At 40.5% G+C, this 20,066-nt stretch overlaps 1 protein-coding gene across 8 annotated transcripts in view; it reads left to right on the top strand.

Moving 5' to 3' along the window:
* CHRDL1 (chordin like 1) overlaps window positions 1-20,066 on the top strand; it is a 108,634-nt gene that overhangs the window by 73,271 nt on the left and 15,297 nt on the right. For all 8 annotated transcript variants that reach the window (XM_065900737.1, XM_065900733.1, XM_065900731.1 and 5 more), the window contains one exon: window positions 13,813-13,880. In XM_065900737.1, the coding sequence (XP_065756809.1) occupies window positions 13,813-13,880 (68 nt within the window). The remainder of the gene's footprint in view (window positions 1-13,812; window positions 13,881-20,066) is intronic.

The raw sequence follows: 20,066 nt of genomic DNA, 5'->3' as shown, positions 1-20,066 counted from the left end.
GTGACAGTTTTACTTCTTCCCTTCCAATTTGGATGTTTTTAGTCTCCCTTTCTTGTCTTATTGCTGTGGTTAGGACTTCCATTACCATGTTGAATAAAAGTGGCAAGAGTGGGCATTTTGTATTTTGTTGAGGATTTTTGTATCTATGCTTCTCAGGGATATTGACCTGTAATTTTCTTTTTTTGTGGTGTCTTTGTCTGGTTTTGGTGTCAGGTTAATGCTAGCCTCATAGAATGAAGTTGGGAGTGTTCCTTCCTCTTCAGTTTTTTCGAATAGTTTGAGGAAGATAGGTATTAAGTCTTTTTACATGTTTAGCAGAATTCATCTGTGAAACTGTCTGGTCCTGGACTTTTGTTTGTTGGGAGTTTTTTGATTACTGATTCAGTTTCACTGCTAGTGATGGGTCTGTTCAGATTTTCCGTTTCTTCCGGATTCAGTCTTGGGAGATTTGTGTCTCTAGGAATTTATCCATTTTTTCTAGGTTGTCCAATTTGCTGGCATATAATTGTTCATAGTAATCTCTTACGATCTTTTGTATTTCTGTGGTGTCAATTGTAACATCGCCTCTTTCTTTCTTATTTTATTTATTTGGGCCCTCTCTTTTTTTTCCTTGATGAGTCTGGCTGAAGATTTATTAATTTTGTTTTTCTTTTCAAGGAACCAGCTCTTAGTTTCATTGGTCTTTTCTATTATTTTTTTAAGTCTCTATTTCATTTATTTCCACTCTGATCTTTATTCGTTCCTTCTACTAATTTTGGGCTTTGTTCCTCTTTTTCTAGTTCCTTTAGGTGTAAGTTTAGATTGTTTGACATTTTTCTTGTTTCTTGAGGTAGGCCTGTATCACTATAAAGTTCCCTCTTAGAACTTCTTTTGAAATGTCCCATAGACTTTGGAAAGTTGTGTTGTCAGTTTCATTTTCTCAAGGTATTTTTAAATTTCCTCTTTGATTTTCTTTGTTTAGTAGCATGTTGTCTAGCCTCGACATGTTTGTGTTTTTTTCCACTTTTCTTTGTCTAATTGATTTCTAGTTTCATATCGCTTAGTCAGAAAAGATGCTTGGTACGATTTCAGTCCTCTTAAATTTATTGAGACTTGTTTTGTGTCCTAGCGTGTGATCACTCTTGGACAATGTTCCATGTGCATTTGAAAATAGTGTGTATTCTGCTGGTGTGGGATGAAATGTTCTGTATATATCTATTAGGTGCATCTGGACTAAAGTGTTATTTAACACTAGTGTTTCATTATTGATTTTCTGTCTGGTTGATCTATCCATTGACGTAAGTTGGGTGTTAAAGTCCTCTACTATTATTGTATTACTGTCAATTTCTCCCTTTTTTGTCTGTTAATATTTGTTTTACATGTTCAGGTGCTCCTATGTTGGGAGCATAAATATTGGTGGGTGTTATATCCTCTTATTGGATTGACCCCTTTATCAATACGTAATGCCTTTTCTTACAGTCTTGGTTTTAAAGGCTATTTTATCTTATATGAGTATTGCTACCCCAGCTTTCTTTTTGTTTCCATTTGGATGGAATATCTTTTTTCCATTCTTTCACTTTCAGCCTATGTGTTTTTAGGTTTGAAGTGAGTCTCTTATAGGAAGCATATAGATGAGTTCTATTTTCTCATCCATTCAGACACCTTATGTATTTTGATTGGAGCATTTAAGCCATTTACATTTAAAGGAATTATCGATAGGTACGTACTTAATTGCCATTTTGTTAATTGTTTTTTTGGTTGTTTTTGTAGTTCTCTCTGTTCCTTCCTTCTTTTAATCTCTTCCCTTGTGCTTTGATGATTTTCTTTAGTGTGGTGTTTGGGTTCCTTTTTCTTTATTTTTTGTGTATCTATTGTAGGTTTTTGGTTTGTCATTACTATGAGGTTTATATATTGATCTAGATGTACAGCAGATTGTTTTAAGCTGATAGTCACTTAAGTTTCAATGCATTCTAAAAGCAATACATTTTTACTGTCCCCCCACCATGTTTTATGTTCTTGATGTCATATTTTACATCTTTTTACTTTGTGTATCCATTAACTACTTATTTTAGTTATAGTTGATTTTATAACTTTTGTCTTTTAACCTTCATGCTAGCTTTCTAAGTGGCTGATCCACTGTCTTTACTATATATTTGCTTTTACCAGTGAGATTTTTTTTTTTCTTTTATGTATTTTCTTATTTCTAGTTGTGGCCTTTTCTTTTCCACTTAAAGAAGACTCTTTAGCATTTCTTGTAAGTCCAGTTTAGTGATGATGAACTCTTAGTTTTTGCTTGTCTGGTAGATGCTTTATCTCTCAATTCTGAATGATAACCTTGCCAGGAAGAGTATTCTTGGTGGTAAAGTTTTTCCTTTCAGCACTTTAAATATATCTTGCCACCCACTTCTGGGTTGCAAATTTTGCTAAAAATTCAGCTGATAACTTTCCCTTGTATGTGACTAGTTGTTTTTCTTTTGCTACCTTTAAAATTTTCTCTTTAACTTTTTCCATTTTAATTATGATATGTCTTGGTGTAGCTCTCATTGGATTCATCTTTTTTGAGATTCTCTGTGATTCCTGGACCTGGATATCTGTTTCCTTTCCCAGGTTAGGGAAGTTTTCAGCCATTATGTCTTCAAATAAGTTTTCTGCCCCTTTCTCACTCTCTTCTCCTCCTGGGACCCCTCTATTGTGAATTTTAGTACACTTAAAGCTGTAACAAAGGTCTCTTAAACTATCCTCATTTATAAAAATTGTTTTTTCTTTTTCTGTTCTGCTAGGTTGATTACTACTGCTCTTTCTTCCAGGTCACTGATCCTTCTGTATCATCTAATTTACCCTTGATTTCCTCTAGCGTATTTTTCATTTCAGTCATTGTATTTTTTTTAACATCTTTATTGGGGTATAATTTCTTTACAATGGTGTGTTAGTTTCTGCTTTATAACAAAGTGAATCAGTTATACATATACATATGTTCCAATATCTCTTCCCTCTTGTGTCTCCCTCCCTCCCACCCTCCCTATCCCACCCCTCCAGGTGGTCACAAAGCACCGAGCTGATCTCCCCGTGCTATGTGGCTGCTTCCCACTAGCTATCTACCTTACGTTTGGTAGTGTGTATATGTCCATGCCTCTCTCTTGCTTTGTCACAGTATTTTTGAGCTCTGATAGTTTTTCTTTAATATTTTAAAACTCTTTGTTGACGTTCTCACTGCGTTCTTCCATTCTTTTCCCAAGTTCAGTGCACATCTTTATGATTATTGCCTTGAACTCTTTATCAGGTAGATTGTTTATCTCTATTTTATTTAACTCTTTTTCTGAGTTTTTGTCTTGTTCTTTTGTTTGAAACATATTCCTTTGTCTCCTCATTTTGCCTAATTATCTGTGTTTATTTCTATGTATTAGGTAGGGACTTTATGTCTCCTGATCTTGGAGAAATGACCTTATGTAAAAGATGTCTTATGGGACCCAACAGCATGGTTCTCTCTGGTCTCCAGAGCCAGATGATGCAGGGGTGTCCCCTGTATGGGCTACATGCCGTTGTGGCAAAGCTAACTGCTACTGGTGCGCTGGTAGGCATGGTTGGACCCTGGCCGGGCTGGCTGTGCAATCTGGTGGTGTTTAATGCTGCAGGTACACTGGTGGGTAGGGCAGGCCTCAGGCATGGCTGGTTGTGCAACCCGGTAGCTCACAACTGCTGTGGGTGCACTGGTGGGTTGGGCGGTCCCCAGCGCTAAGAGGCTAAAGGGAGGATTCCAGAATGGTATCTGCCAGTGCCAGTATCAGCACAGTAGAATGAGCTTACAGTAAGGGCTACCACCAGCATCTATGTCTCCAGGAGAGTCCCAGTTGCCTTCTGCTTCTCTGGGAGGCTCTCCAAGATCAGCAAGTTGGTCTGACCCAGGTGCCTTTCAAATTGCTGCCTCTGTGCTGGTACTTGGAGTGAATGAATTTTTGCACACACCCTTTAAGAGCAGAGTCTCAGTTTCCTTCAGCCCTCCAGCTCTCCTAAATGTAAGCCCCACTGGTTTTCAAAACCAGATGTTTTGAGTGCTTGTCTTCCTGGTGTGGTGTGGGAACCCTGGGCTGGGGAGTCCAATGTGGAGCCCTCACTCCTTGGGTAGGACATTTGTGTTTATATCCCTCCCACTTATGGGTCACCTTGCCAGGAGCGTGGGTCCCAACTAGACAGAATCTCCACCCCCTTACCTGTCTCGTTGTGGTTCCTTCTTTATATCTTTAGTTATGGAAAATCTTTTCTGCTAGTCTTCAGGTCACTCTCAGAGATGGTTGCTCTGTAAGTAGCTGTAATTTTGGTATGCCCATGGGAGGTGAGTTCAGGATCTTCTTACGCTGCCATCTTGATCCTACCTCCTGTTATGTGCCTCTCTTGACTCTTACTCCCCACAAGCTTGGAATAGTTTCCCACCTCCCTTCTACCAATTAGGATCCTACCCATCTTTCAAGACCCCAGCTGACATTGCATCTCTTCTAAATAGCCTTACCTGATCACTCTAGTCCTCATTGGTCTCCTTGTTTGACCACTTTCAGGGCTTGGTCTGATTGTAGAATACAGCATTTAAAAATATTTCTTGTACTGTTCACTGTTTTGTGGATCTTGGCTCCTCAACTGGGAAGCTCTATAAGGAAAGGACCATCTTCTTCCTCTGTATCCCCTAGCATAGTATTAAGTTTATAGCTTGTGATGGATTTGTTAAAAGGAAAGAGAGCCACAGTTATGAAAAGCTTTTGACAAGCACTCCAAGTGCAGTGCTGGCTAGGGAGGGAGGCAGGAGAAATAACTGACCTCACAGTTTACTCATCCCAAGCCCATTTCTCCAAAACATCTCCAGTGAGCCCAGCATGACAATTGAATCTCTTTTTATGAAATTGAGATATTTTTGCTAACTCCTTCAAGGTGACTGAAACTGGAAGCAACTGTTTAAAGGCAATTTGTCAGTGTTCAAGACAACTGCCATTTCATGTAAGACTCTTGATTTCTCTTTCCAAAAAGCAGCAAAATTACACCTCAGACGCCATCTTGGCTGGAACCCAGAGATCTCGAGGGAAGTGGTATGTGAGATATTTGATTTTTTTAACATCACAAAAATCTACCAAATTTTTCAAAGCTTTCAAAATCACAGGAAACTAGAGAAAATAACACTCCAAATATAGATCCTCACATATCAGTCTAGAGCTCTTTTTGGTTTTGCCCACATTTTCTACAGAAACACTACCATCTCCTGGTCATAATGATAGGAAGGAAACATTGCTAATGAGAAACACTACTTTGTATGTGTCACCTAAACTTCAAAATGTATTGAAACACTCCAGTCTTTTCATAGCTGTAGAAGAGTCTGACTACCAGTAGTAATTCCTTTTCAAAAGTGAGTCATTCATGTTCATCTTAGGGATTTTCTATCCTTGTCTACCTCTCCTCTTCTTCTAAACTGCAACTGGAAGCTTTCTCCTTCTATGGAAACTTGCAGGTGGTTTTTGTTCTCTTTCCATCCCTTGCACTCAGAATTCACCTCCACATGCTTGCTGACTATCACAGGACTCCCACCCCTCTGAGGTCATCATGTTCCTTCCTGGCATGTCTTTTATGTCTAGAATGTTTCTTCTTGGACAGAAAACCCCTCAGACGGTGGATGGGACAGCATTGACTTTCATACTGAGTTTAACAAATTAAGAGTGATGATTCTTAACTGGCCATCTGGGATATCCTGTCAAGGTCAATAATGCCCCATCCTGTTGCTGGGTTGGAGGGTTTTTCATGTGTGTATGAGTCTGGCTCTACAATAAAAATAAGAAATTCCCAGTGAAGCATTTCAGAGCAATTATTTCTTCACGGGTGGTTAAAGCCACTCTTCTTTCAGCCTTGTCCTCCTAACTACTTCAAGGGATACCATGACTGCCCAGAAACATACTGCTGGGTATGCCCATTACTCTTATTAGAATAGTTTTCACGAAATTAGACTGCAACATTTGTGGAAATTAATCTGATTTCTTGACTGACAGTATAAACAGAGGAAAAAGAGGAAGAAGAGTGATAGGCGGAGGAATCATATTTGAATATTATCTACATTATAACTGTAAGAACTTACAAAGTCCAGGTCTCCATGGTGCAGGCAAAGTGGAAAATTGATATAACTATCCAGTTGGTTTAAGCAAATTGCTGGAATAGCTACATCCACTTTTCCCTTAGCTTTGGCTATTAAAACCAGACCCACGTCTCCTTCTCCCACCAAGTAGTCCAGTCCTCTTTGGATGGGGCCAGGAAGCCAAAGTGGAAAGAAGAAGGACCTTAAACTGACTGCTTTTCATTTCCAGGTTGACAAGGCAGTAAACATTGGTGGATCACTGAGTTTCCCTTTTCCATCGTGCTTGCTCTTTTCCATTTATGAATGTGGTAGCACAGGACTGTACTTTATTTGGGTACTTGGAGTTTTACCACTCCACTTTATGAGTATGTAAATTGCACTGCCTCCCAAAGAAGCAGACATCTGTCCTCTCTAGCATTACTTTAAGCCAAGAGAGAAAAAGGGGTTTAATTAAAACGCAAACTCCTTTTCTCTTTCTGCTAGGCTTCACTTGTTTGTTTAATACAGACGCTTTCCTTTGTTAAACGCATAGTACCCTTGTGAGGGTCCCTTAAGTTGGGTTTTCCCCTTTGTAAGCTACTCTTGAGAAGAAGGAAGAAGTGGAGGGAAAGGATGGGAAGAAGAGGGAGGGGGAATGATAGCTAACACTGACATAACAGTGTACCGGGCGCTGTTCTAAGCTCTTTGCATATACTAATTCATTTTATCTTCACAACCCTATGGGATATGTATTATTGTCTCCATTTTATCAACTGAGGCACAGAGAGGTTCATTCACTTGCCCAGAGCCACACAGGTGAGAAGGGGAAGAGCCAGGATTTGGACCCACGCAGTCTGGCTCCAGGCTGTTTTCTTCGCCGTTATTACTATGATGCCTCTCAGCTTGGGGATGTGAAGCAACCTCCGGCACTCTTAACTCTGAGGCTACCGGGAGGAGCAGACTTTGTGATGACTGTGCTCCCAGGGGCCAGATATGCTAACACTTCCAGCAGATTCATTGGGACCACTCTGGGACGCAAAGACCCCATTTCTAACCATGAACTTGGATCTGTTTAACCACATCTCCATTGAAAGAGCAGAATGTGGGTCGTGGGCACTGGCTAAGTTGCTTTATTCCCTCTCCCATGATGCCTTCCTGCAAACATATGCACTCTCACAATGCACTTTTAAAAAAACACACATTTCTGATTTTTCTAGATATTTTAGTACTCTTCTTTGGATTTGGCTTGCCACTGTGGGCAGGAGTCCCCCCACCTCCCTTGTCTGCGTCTTAGTATTTCTCAAGCAGATATTTTGTTTAAAATGCTAAGAGCTTGTATTGGCAGCCCAGGCAATAAAGTGCTTTATTTGACAACAAGGTATTTTCTAAAAAAATTGTCCACTTTATGAGACACTGGAGGGCGTCTTCAATACTATGTATCATTGGGAGCTCACATGTCTACCAATGCCGAATCCTTATACCAGTGTTCTTTAAAGCTTCCCTCAAATTTCAGCATGCTTGATCCCTCTCCACAGAATTTGTAGAAGTAGATATTTGACGGAAGCCTCCCCAGAGCCATCTGCTTCCATCCCCTCTTTCGTCTCCAGCTTGGGTATTGAATACTGGCTGTAAAGTGGCCCACCAGGGAACCTGGCACGTAGTAGGTGGAGACTTCACCATCAGTTTCTTCCTCTCTGCCCTCTCCCACTTTTCCTCGAAAACCCTTAACCGTTTGCCTTGATTCTGCTGATTTCAACTTGTGCCTCTGAAATACAGAGATCAGTTTCCCTTGTCACGGAGATCACTTCCCCCTGTCTCGGGGATTCATTTAAAATTTCTATCTGCCTTATGATTAGAGTAACCATATAATTTATTGTCCAAAGCGAGACACTTTTGAAAGTGAGAGAGGCAATCTTAATAATTATGCCTGTCAGAGAAACAGGCATAAAACTGGGCTGTCCCAGATAAATCAGGACCTATGGGCACCCTATTTATGATGTTGTGTGTGGTTCAGAAGTGGCCACATGCTGGCGTAGTTTTGCTGTCTGAGGTTTATCTTCATGGTATCTCATAATCTCATTGTACACTTAGTCCTTTTGAGAGAACAGGGTTTACTTCTGTGACCTGCTTCGGCCAACCAGAGATTAATGGGAGCAATGGGAGTTATAAACAGTCTGAATTTTAGCCTAGCTCTTGACCATTTTTCAAATACTTGTTCTCCATTTCTCCCATTACCAGAAAGCCAAGCCATTCCATCTCCATAGGGTACCACTCAGAGTATAATTGAGGTTTGAATAAACAACACATGTGGCTTTTAAGGTTAAATGAATATTGTTTGACATACAGTACACTAGAGTTGTTTTTCATTTTGGTTTTAAAAATTGGTTAAAATTACATCTTGTTGCTTCTCGGAATTAGCTAGAATCCATCTGTCTCCATTAGAATCATTGTTTTTCTTTTTTTTTTTTTTTAATGACTTGGCTGAAAAAAGAGGCTTCCTCTCACTCAAGATAATTTGTCCAGTGAATCAGGAAAAAAAGCACATAAACAGGTTTTTTTTAGGGCTTTGGTGCCTACTTTTTTCTTTTATGTATTTTATGTATGTATATCTAAGTTATAATATCTAAGGTATAAGGTATAAGATTGTAAATGGACCAACCTATTTTCAGCTCTCCAGATAGACCCTGCCCCAGTCTAAAGAACCACTAATGTGAACATCTAAGAAGATAATTCAAGTTTAACTATGGTTCATGTATAAAATAACTAAAATGTTGAAACCTTTAGTGGCTGCTTATAGAACGTGCAAGCTTAGAGAATGCCATTTTGAAGACTTTGAAAGCTCAAAGGCAATGAAAATACTGAGAGAACACACACACACACACACACACACACACGCGCGCGCGCGCGGAAGTAATGGCTCCAGTAGTTTTTGATGAAGTGAAATAGTTCAAATTTAGGTACACATAACTGTCTGCAAATGCTTAGGTGGTTATGACACATTCATCTGAACTTGTATTACAGGGTATTTAATAGTCTGTGTGGTAACTGACTTGCCTCGTTGCTTTGCTATCTTGCCTCTCTGCTTATTTAACAGGGACTGTATGCTTCTGTATTGCTTTAAGATTCTGTCTGGACTATTAAGTATTTAAAGATACTCTTTAAAAGCCCTTTTAAGACTCTAGGGTCTAAATGCAATAAATTGAGCTTCTTAGAAGGTCATGCTGAATAAACATTTCATGTCAATACCAATCATTAAGTCTACATTTAAAAAGGGCATTTCATGAGGAGAGCTATTGTCTCATTTTTCTTTTGTTATTTGTTCTCTTTCGGCTACTTTGATTAGGCCTGAAACCACACACTATAGCCTTTACATTTTGTTTTGCCATTTTGCTGGCAAATCTTGTCTGGTTTCAAATCTTCTCTCTGGTGCCATATTTTCATTTGGCTCAGGACATAGCTTAGACCCATCACTGCCAGCTAAAACGGAACAAGTAAATCCAAGTCCATACCCACTCAGTCACTGTCGAGGGCAGCGCCATTCCCCAGCTCTCCAGATTGCAACCCTAGAGTCATTTTATACTTTCTCCTCTGCCTTCCTCCTCCTTTATCAAATATTCCATCAGAGTCTTACCATTTTCTTGTTATCTGCAGTAATGTGATTCACCCCTTCTTCTCCATCTAGATTCTCATGGCCTATCACATGTTACTACGATAGCTTCCTGGTTGGCCTCCCAGATTCCAATTACTCCCCAACCAGTCAGCACTCCCTTGCCGGGATAAGCTTCCACAGATATCATTTATACCATATGCACCTCTACCTAAAAATTGGTAACGGGATCAAATATGAATCCTTCAGCATCTTTTCGAAGTCCACACAGGAATTATTTACCACCCTGTTATCTCAACAACCCGTCCCCCCCTCCCTTGCTCCCTCCCACCCTCCTTCCTTTCCTTTCTATCTCTCCACCAGCCCCCTTTCTCTTGTTTCACTTCTGAAGTTTCCACTCAAGCCACACCTTGCTTGCTGTGTCCACTGTGTGACTTGCTATTTCCAAAGGTCTGGTCCTTTGCAAATGCCTTTCCCTCCAGTTGGCAATACCTTCTGCCCATATGACTGTTTATACCCTGCAGTATCTACTTCTAAAAACATGACTTAACAGTTCTTTGGGGATGCTTTCCACGATTACATCTGACTGCTCACTCCACACATTCAATATCTCCTAAGCACGTATATTCCATTTGTGTTTCCAGTTGCTACTCTGTGCGTGTGTTTTTTAGGCTCTTTTCTATATTGATTTCCTGTCACCTCCAAACAGGTTGTAAACGTCTTGAGGGCAAGGGTCCAGCCCTGATTTCTCTTCTCCTTCTGCCTTAGTATCAGGTTTTCTACCCAAGAAGTGTTCAATGTATGTTAACTGACTTTTGGGCATTATTATTTTCTTTTAAAAATATTTTATTGAAGTATAGTTGATTTACAATGTTGTGTTAATTTCTGCTGTGCAACAAAGCAGTTCAGTTTTATATATATATATATATATATTCTTTTTCATACTCCTTTCCATTATGGTTTATCACAGAATATTGAATATGGTTCCCTGTGCTATACAGTAGGATCTTGTTGTTTATCCATCCTGTGTATACTGTTTTGCATCTGCTAATCCCAAACTCCCAATCTTTCCCTCCCCCACCTCACCTCCCTCTTGGCAACCACAAGTCTGTTCTCTGTGTCTGTGAGTCTGTTTCTGTTTCGTGTTGTATTTTAGGTTCCACATATAAGTGATATCATATGGTATTTGTCTAGACTTCTCTTTCTGACTTACTTCACTTAGTATGATAATCTCTAGGTCCATCCATGTTGCTGCAGATTTCCTTCTTTTTTATGGCTGAGTAATATTCCATTGTATATATGTACCACATCATTTTTATCCATTCATCTGTTGATGGACATTTAGTTTGTTTCCATGTCTTGGCTATTGTAAATAGTCCTGCTGTGAACATTGGGGTGCATGTGTCTTTTCGAATCATAGTTTTGTCTAGGTATATACCCAGAAGTGGGATTTCTGGATCATATGGCAACTCTGTCTTTAGCTTTTTGAGGAACCTCCATACTGTTCTTCGTAGTGGCTACACCAATTTACATTCCCCATCAACAGTGTAAGAGGGTTCCCTTTTCTCCACACCCTCTCCAGCATTTAGTATTTGTGGACTTTTTAATGATGGCCATTATGACTTGGGCATTATTTTTTGACATAAACAAAGGTGAAAGCATCTTCACTCTTACAAAGTTAGTCAGGGTTTCCAGATAGTCTGAGTGTAATCTCTGTCTACCATCTTTACTCAGACATGGAATAACCAGGAAGAGGCAAGTATGCTATTGGCTAAGTACTTAATTCTGTATTTTTTACTGAAGTTCAACTCAGTACATATACTGAGCACCTGATGTGTACCCAGATCACTGACCCCCCACCCCAGAGTTTCTGACTTACTAGGTATGGGGTGGGGTCCAAAATTTTGCATTTCTGACAAGTTCCCAATTTATGCTGATGTTGCTGGTCCGGAGACCACACTTTGAGAACCAGTGATATAGGTGACACAGAAGGAGGTCTAGGACATGGTCCTTGGATTTACAGTCTCTTTAGGGAGACAAGGCAGGCTCAAGAAACATTTAACAGAAGAAAATATTGTAAACTGTTTAAGCATTCATTCAAGAAATTTTGAATAAGTACTAACTATGTGCCCAGCACTGTTCTAGGTGCTGCGGGTTACATCAGTGAACATGATAGACAAAAATCCTCGTTCTCATAGGGGAATTATAGTGGGAGAAAGAAGACAACAAATAAAATATATAAACTGTAAGATACTGTTGAGTCCTAAGATCAAAGAGCAAAGAGGGGGAATAAGAAGTATCAGAGGGGATTTGAAATTTTAGATAGGTGATAAGAGAAGGCCTCCCAAACCTATCATTTGATGAGTATTTATTGAGTGACTATTATGTGTCAGGCACCGTTATAGATCATGGTGATACAGCCATTAATAACACAAATAATAAACCCTGCTCTTATAGAATAGACATACTTATTTGGGAACCAGGAAATCTGAGATTTGGGTTGTAAGCTCTCATCAACTCGCTATGTGAGTAAATGGCTCCTTGCTCTCTCTGAGCCTTGGTTTCTCCACCTGTTACATGGAACAGTTGGACAAAATTATGCCTGAAGTCCTGTACATCTCGAAGGCTACAGAATGCTAAGTCCTTTAGGCAATCAGAAATGTGTGAGAGAACTTGAGGAAGACTTTGCAGAGGAGGAAAACCTTCATGGTTTTTATAGTCATACAGGAGCTACAGAGTGTGGGAGCTGGGAAAGTAATTTCAGAAGAAAAACAGCATGAGCAAAAACATGGAACCAAGAATGGGGGCCACAGTTTCAATGAAGAGTAAAGAGGTCAAAGGGTTCCCATTGTAGAGTAGCTAAGATAGTTGGGTCGGAGGTAGGTGCTCAGTAAAGATGAGGTGGGGGCTGATAATAGATAGTGTTAGATGGGGACCCACTGAGGGTTTTTTGATCAGGAAATGATACGATTATATAATCAAAGTGGTGTTTTAGGAAGATGAATGTAGCAATCATAGTTAAATCTTCAAAATTCGTAATTTTTTTCCATAAGATGATCTTTGAATCATGGAGGTTAAAGCCATGCTATGTTTTATGTCGCTACCCGATGATAATATTGGTATCAAATTAATCTTGAGGTCTTTTTCCAGCCCTAAACCAGTAACAGTACTTGAACCAGTAACACATTACTAGTTAGAGTTAGGTTTTGAAAGCTTGGGAGATGAATTAGAAGAGAAAATTCTTAATCTTTATACATTTTTGTATTCCGTGTTATCCCATGAAATATATGGTTGAATAGATACTGGGTTGTCCTCAACCAGGTACACACACACACACACGTACACACACACACAAATAGTACTCATTTAGAGTGGTGCAAATATCTCTAAGACCGAGCTCTTCCCATCTGCTTGTTTGGTCATAGATAATACAAGGCAGTATTTTTGGAGATTATCCTCTTATTTTTTATCTTTAATCAGCTGAGGAATATCCATATCTGTTGTGAGTTTGCTTTTCTCAAGGCTGAAAGTAAAATCTTCCCCCTAAAAGCAGTTAGTCTGGAAGACAGCAATGATAGGGATTCGCTGTTCAAAAAGTGGGTTGTGGAGACCCAGAGAAAGGTGTCTCAGACAAAAATAGAAGATATGGGTTATGTAAACACTTTAGCCACAGCAAGTTTTACCTTAACTTTCAGATCAAGTCATAACTTCTCAGAGGCATAATGGTGAATTTAACAAACCATGACAGACTAAATCCTCAAAACTCTCACTTTTGAAGGGTAGTTTAAACACAAGTTGAATATGACCTGTAAAAGACTTAACTATCTTCAGAATAAAATAAGCAAATGTGACAATGATGGCTATATTACAGTGGAAAGTGATTATTTTCCCTTTTATTTTCCAAATTCTGTGTAATATTGCTGGATGGTCTGTTTTAGAAAGTGGCAACTTTCTTCGGAGTTGTCTTGAAAAATGAGGCACACCCAGGGAGAAATCTTTCAACATTGCTGTTTGAAGGACAGCCACAACAGCTAAAATATGTAAAGAACCTTGGGATCATAGAACCCAAAATGTTAACTGGGTCACAGGTTAATGTTTTCCCCTTCTATGTATGTATAATTCTTTATTTCTTTTTAATAAACAGGGGATGGAGAATTGTCGTGGGAACACTCTGATGGTGATATCGTCAGGCAACCTGCCAACAGAGAAGCAGTAAGTGTGAATAGCTCAAATAATTCAATACTTCACAGCATCAGGCCAGACTTCCCCTCCCTCCATGGGTACTGTCCCAGCAATGCCATAAAAGGGTCCATCTCTAACACCATTTTTCTTCCCTTTCCTCAGAAGTGTGAATGCCATCATCACCAACCTGGAACCATTTAAGTGCATTGTATAATTGGTAACTGGGGCCAGGACATGAACATGAAGAAGTCATAGCCCAGCCCTTAGGCACCCTTCATCTAGATTAGAAGTTGGTACCCTTTCGGGATGACTTGCCAAATCTTTGTCTTCTGTAAGGAAGGCAAGTCACCACCCCCAGCCTCAACAGTGGGGACCTTCTGTGGGATCGTAAGGTAGGTCAGCCCATCCTTTGGGCACAGGTACCTTGGACATGTCCATAGAAACCTCCCCTAAGCCTTAGGCTCTCAGTCATACAGCTGGAAGAAAGGAAAGGTAGCAGCCAGATTCCCTTTCTCAACCTGCAACATCTTCTCATTTCTCTTCTTGGTGCTAATCTCAGAATAAGCCTTATGAGTGGGCATCTCTTTATGTATAGTAGTAGCGTCTCTTATTCCTTTTTATTTTGAAGTAATTAACAAAAGAGAATCCCTCCAAGAAATATATGTCTAAGTAGAGCAACACTTCAAACCTCTAAAAATCAGAAAAAGAAGATGTTCCAGTTCAAAGGATCTATCACATTAAGGGACTTTATATGAGTCCATATGGGATTGTATGAAATCATGAGTGTGAAACTTTTGAAAATGGTAAAACACTATAGAATTTAAAGAATCTTTCATCCAATAAAAAGAGTATACAAAAAGTACAAAACGTACCAAGGCATTCGTTGCAAATAAATGGGTATTCATCATACCCTCATACAAAAGAAGCATACAGAGCATTCAACGTAGAATTATTTTCATAAAAGCAAGACAAATGGAGACAACCTAAATGCTATCTATAGGGGCTTGGTTAAACACACCCAATCTATAAGACACCATATATTTGTTAAAAAGAATGTGGTACGTCAAAATGTAGTAAAGTGGAGGGATCGCCAAGATATAGTATGTAAACAAAACAAGGTGCAGGATACAATTTATACTATCATTTCCTTATGTAAAAATTGTGTGTGCTTGTGAGTAAATGCATATGAAAAGATCTAGAAGGTCACATACCCATATATTAATTGTGATACTCTCAGAGGGGTGCAAGTGGGCAGGAGGAAAGGTAACGTTTGATTTTTAATTTTGTATCTTATGTATTATTTGATATTTTTCAATGAGCATGAATTAGTTTTGTAATAAATCAAATTTAAATGATTTTTAAAACCTTGGAAATTAGTTCTCAGCAAACATTGGATATTAGGGCAAGAGTCTATGGAATCATAGGTCAGGCCCAAGAATCATGAGGGTATGGAAGAAGGTGTTGATCCAGGACCTAATAAAATGATCAATACCAACATTACAGTGTGGCTAAGGCCATCACATATGCCACTTCTGACCTGCATGCCCCCAGCTTGCCAACACCCTCGGCAAGGAGATGAAAGGATTTGTATTTGTTTTATTGTCTAGTCATATTCTTTTCTAGACATTCTTGTTTCCAAATGAATGGAGAAGGATTTGTGAGTGGAGTGGAGAATAATACTCTGGATATCTCAAAAAAGCAGCACTCCTGCAAGAGAGTGTGGGCTTCCCAGTTTGTGGGTTACATAGACCCCGAGGAAAGACTTTCTCCATCCAGCAGTGTATCTGCTTTATACTAAGTGAGATTCCTTCCAGATCCTGATGGGAGATGATGTCAGTCTCCCTGTTCTGTGTTGTGAATTTCCTCAGCCCCAATTTTTTCTTTTTTAATCATGGTAGGAAGTCGAGAGTGGCTAAATTAGTAGCTGTCAACCAGATGCCATTCTAAGCCAAAGTTAGGTCTCAGTCACCTTAAGCTGGGTGCCTTAGCCCCCAACACTAAGCACTATGGCCCCTCAGTGGTGTTGCTGGTAATGCCATTAATTAGTCTTTCTTCTTGACTTTGTCTCATGCTGTCCCCACCTCCATCATTGTCTTTCAGCCTCGTTGTTCTTCCTAAACTGCTGGTCATAGGGCTGGACTTAATCTGATACTTCCTGTAGCAAAAGAGGTCAGATATAGAAGGCAGGGCCTTGAAAGAGTTATAGATTTTCAAAGCAGTTCAAGACTTATCTTTAGAAATGAACATTTGCGCCTGGTAGGCCAAAATGTCCAGATGGTTCCACTTTATTATAAATAAATATTTTCCTTTGTTCTACAAGGGATAGATATTGCGGGATATGATTTAAATAATAAATAGCATCTGTAGTAACAGAAAAGTATGTACCTGGCACATAGTTGGCACCCAATAAATATGTGTTGAATGAATGGGCGTGGAAGGTAGAGTGAAATGTATGTGTGTGTGTTGCAAAGGCAGGGGGTGGGGGGGCTTCTCCTTAATGTTAATGCATAGGACTTTGTCCCAAATCAGAGAGAAATTCTTCCAACTTATTAGAAGGTAGGAGAATCCCTTCTGAAAAGCATTTGCAGGCCCAACTTTCCATATGGGAGAAAAAAAACACATTTCTGATTCAGTAGAGTGTCCCTTTTAGTAGACTGTTCCTATTCCTAGGGAACCATCACAACCTTGGGTCAACAGAAACACAGCTGATTGGTTTATTTTGCCAAGTGGGCTCAAAACCATCATTTTAACCAAGTTTTACGAAGTGCACAGAAAGGAGAACCAGTGGTTTAATGATGACTACTTTGTAAAAACCTGAAATGGCTTCTGTTTGATTTCCAGATCATAATTTCATATGAACTGGGTCCCTGTACCATCGGGGGAAGTGTATGTGGGGGGTGGGGTGGGGGGGAGGAATGTGAGGAGAGAGAAATAGGCACAGGGTGGAAAGCCAAAACATGAAAGCAAGCATACTTTTGTTTTGGACAACAGCCAAACTCCGATTTTGCCCCCAATAGATTACTCAGAGATTTACCATTAGAAGAGTGAAAGAATTTGGCATAGAAACAATATGAAACACATAAAAATCCATGTCTCATTCACATTTTCAGAACAATGCTCTGGATAGGAAACTGGCCTAAGTATCTCCCAGACAGGGATAGTCCTAGGTTACTCATGACTAAGGTGTAATGTGCTCATGGCTGTGTGGATTCGAATGAATTCTGAAGACATTTTTTAAATTAAACTTTTAATTTTGTGAGTAAATGTAGATTCACTTGCAATTGTAAGAGAGAACACAGAGAGATGGCATGTACCCTTTACCCAGTTTCCCCCAATGGTAACATCTTGCAAAACTGTAGCATAGGATCAGAACGAGGAAGGCACTTCTGAGGCCATTTCTAAACTTCCATGTTTTCCTGTTTCTGCCGTTAAAACCCTTATATCTTAGACCTTAGAACAAGTAAAGAGAAACTCCTGGGTAACTTCTTCAATGGCGGAGATTTTCCAACACCAGGAAAGAACTGTGTAACAGCCATCTCAGAAGCCCGAGATATTTGTCAGTCCTTCAAGTCAGTAAATCAAATAATACCAAAATATTGAGCAGAAGAAAACAAAGCCTAGACATGTGATCGCTTCTACCTAACTGGTTTTGACCTGCTCTCTCAAACAGCCTATTCACAGCTGGTTTTAAAGATAAGCTCCAATTTCACTTACAACTCCAAGGCGTTAATGCCTTTTTCTCCTTCGCTATAAGTTCCAAGGTCAGAACAGCCCCTGACCGTTCAGGGGAGCAACTCTGAAAGAGCCATTACTCCTAAATCAAAATCCCACACCACCACCCCAACCCTGGGGCTGAAACAGAAGATCCTTTATGTCGGTTATTCTCAACCTTGGCTTCAAATTAGGGTCCCCTGAGGAGTATATAAAAATCCTGATGCCCAGGCCTTACCCCAGACCAGATCCATCGGAATCCCTGGGGGTGGGATTAGTGTTTTTATGGCTCCCCAGGTGATTCTGTGTGCACCCGAGATGGCGACCAGTGGCGTGTGTGATTGTGAACACTGTAGCAGACTTCTATATGGGAGAGAATTTTTCTTTGGAGCAGCTTTTAAGCAAATGTTTGGGGATCCCTGAGCTTAAGCAGATGTGATCTCTCCCACGTCGTCCCCTTCCTCTCTCCTTTCCCGCTCTCCCACTCTCCTGCCGTCTCCAAAAGCTCAACTATCACTCTCACCCCAAATAAAACCCCTTTTCTTCTTGGCCTCAGTTTCTCTGTCTGTAAAATAAAAGACTTAGATGAGGTTTGGGGAGGGCTGGGTTGGCCTCTGATCAAAAGCCCTGTGTTCCTTTTTTGTGCGTCTTGAATCATTTTTCTCCCCTTATCATATGTCCAGGATCAGAGTCCCCGGTACCGAAGAACAGCTTTTCAATTCGTGTTCACCCTCATGAATCAGAGAACTCCTTGTACTTGCAGTTTATCCTGGGTCAGCTACCTTCCCCTTCAAGTTCTAGCCCCATCGAACCCCCTCCTTCCAGCATCAGTAGGACACCCACCAGCCAAACTGTCCCTCTCTGTGTTCCTTTGGCAAAACTTTGCCAAACTCCAGAAAGGACAGAACAATCTGTAATGGCCTTTGTGGAATGTGAGTGACTGTGGCAGAAAGAGACATATGAGCCATTGTGGGAATGAAAAATATTTGCACTGAGAATCCTGTCTGTGCTCATGATAATAAATTGGTGCAAACTCTTATTTGTGTGAGTTTTTATAGCAACGCACCAGCATGGGCTCTCCTTAGATATAGGATAATGTTCTCTTTCTCTTACTTCAGCTCCTGTTCGCTCTCGCCTCCTCTCACCCATGCCTCCCCACCCCCTAACCAGGAGAGTAATAATAATCCCCAAAGCTAAGTTTGCAACATGTGTGTCTGTGGAACACAACTAAAATAAATGTTTTAGGGGATGGTGGGGTCAGGGGATCCCATAACTACCTTCTCAATGTTCCTTGCTATTTCTGTCACTGAATATAAGGATATTCCTTTGTAATTGCTGCAAAAGCTTCTTTCGTGGGACCCACCACCCCCTTCCCTTACCCCTAACGCACAGTGTTATTGGGCTTTAAGCCTTAAGGTTCTATTCTTCATCCGTTCCATCCTCCTGTAACCCCATTCTACTTCATCTCCTGGGCGAGGGGTGGGTAGCAGAATAGTGGGCTCATCGTGTGTCTTGAACCCTTGCTGAAAGAGCAATGATGGGGTTGTCTGTACTACAAGACTCTAAACTTTCATGAGGGACTGCAGCTTTCCTTCGTCCATTCAACAAGGCTTTGATGAGCACCTTCTAGATGCTGGGCACTGTTCTAGGCACTGGAGATACAGCAGTGAACACAACAAAAGTCCTCACCTCTGTGGAGCTGACATTCTAGTGCCATCCTGCACAGTCCATTCTTCTGTCTATAAAACGTCTGGGGTATCTGTGCCCTGCTCTGTGCCCTCATGCCGTTGCCTGCGTTTGGAGTCTCAGTATCTGTTATCCAGACCAGACTCGCCTCCCACCTCTTCCTCCTATCCAGTTCACCGTACACATTGTCAGGGCTCAATGCTTTTGAAACACAGTTCTGACTTTTTTACATACTTAAAAAAAATAAATCCCTGAAAGGCTTCTACACCCTCACCTCTGTTGCCTACCAAATAAAGTCCTCGCCTCTTAGCCTGTCATTGCAAGTCCTCCATGATCTGGCTCTAACCCACTTTTGGAATGTTATCCTTCGGCTCTTCCCTTTTATGGACTCTATGTTCTCTGCTACACCTTCTCAACTTGGAAATCCCTGCCTGGAATATTCTTCACCAAGTCTGCCTGTAAAAAGTCTACTCATGCTTCATGGCCCAGGTCACAAACCCTCCCCAACTAGAAGCTCTCTGTCTCGTCCTAATTTGCACAGCATTTTATCCTTCTTCTGTGGCCTCTGTCACACTCTGCCTTGCCTTGCAGGTGACTATGTAAATTCCTAAACCTGAAGGTGAGATTCTTGGGAGCAGGAAAGATACTTTACCCTTTTGGGCTATTTTTCTCCCTCAGGAGCTTGTCTGTGAATCTAGTCCAGTCTCCTGCCAGAAGAGAGAGAAATCTCGGCATGCTGCCAGCGCTGTTCTTCCGCCACATCCCAGTCTCTCTGTTGGTTTTGGTGGACACGCAGTTAAGATCAGAGCTCGTCACTAA

This window comes from Phocoena phocoena, chromosome X (assembly GCF_963924675.1).
Source record: "Phocoena phocoena chromosome X, mPhoPho1.1, whole genome shotgun sequence".
NCBI lineage: Eukaryota > Metazoa > Chordata > Mammalia > Artiodactyla > Phocoenidae > Phocoena > Phocoena phocoena.
This window is presented reverse-complemented; position numbering and strand designations above follow the sequence as displayed.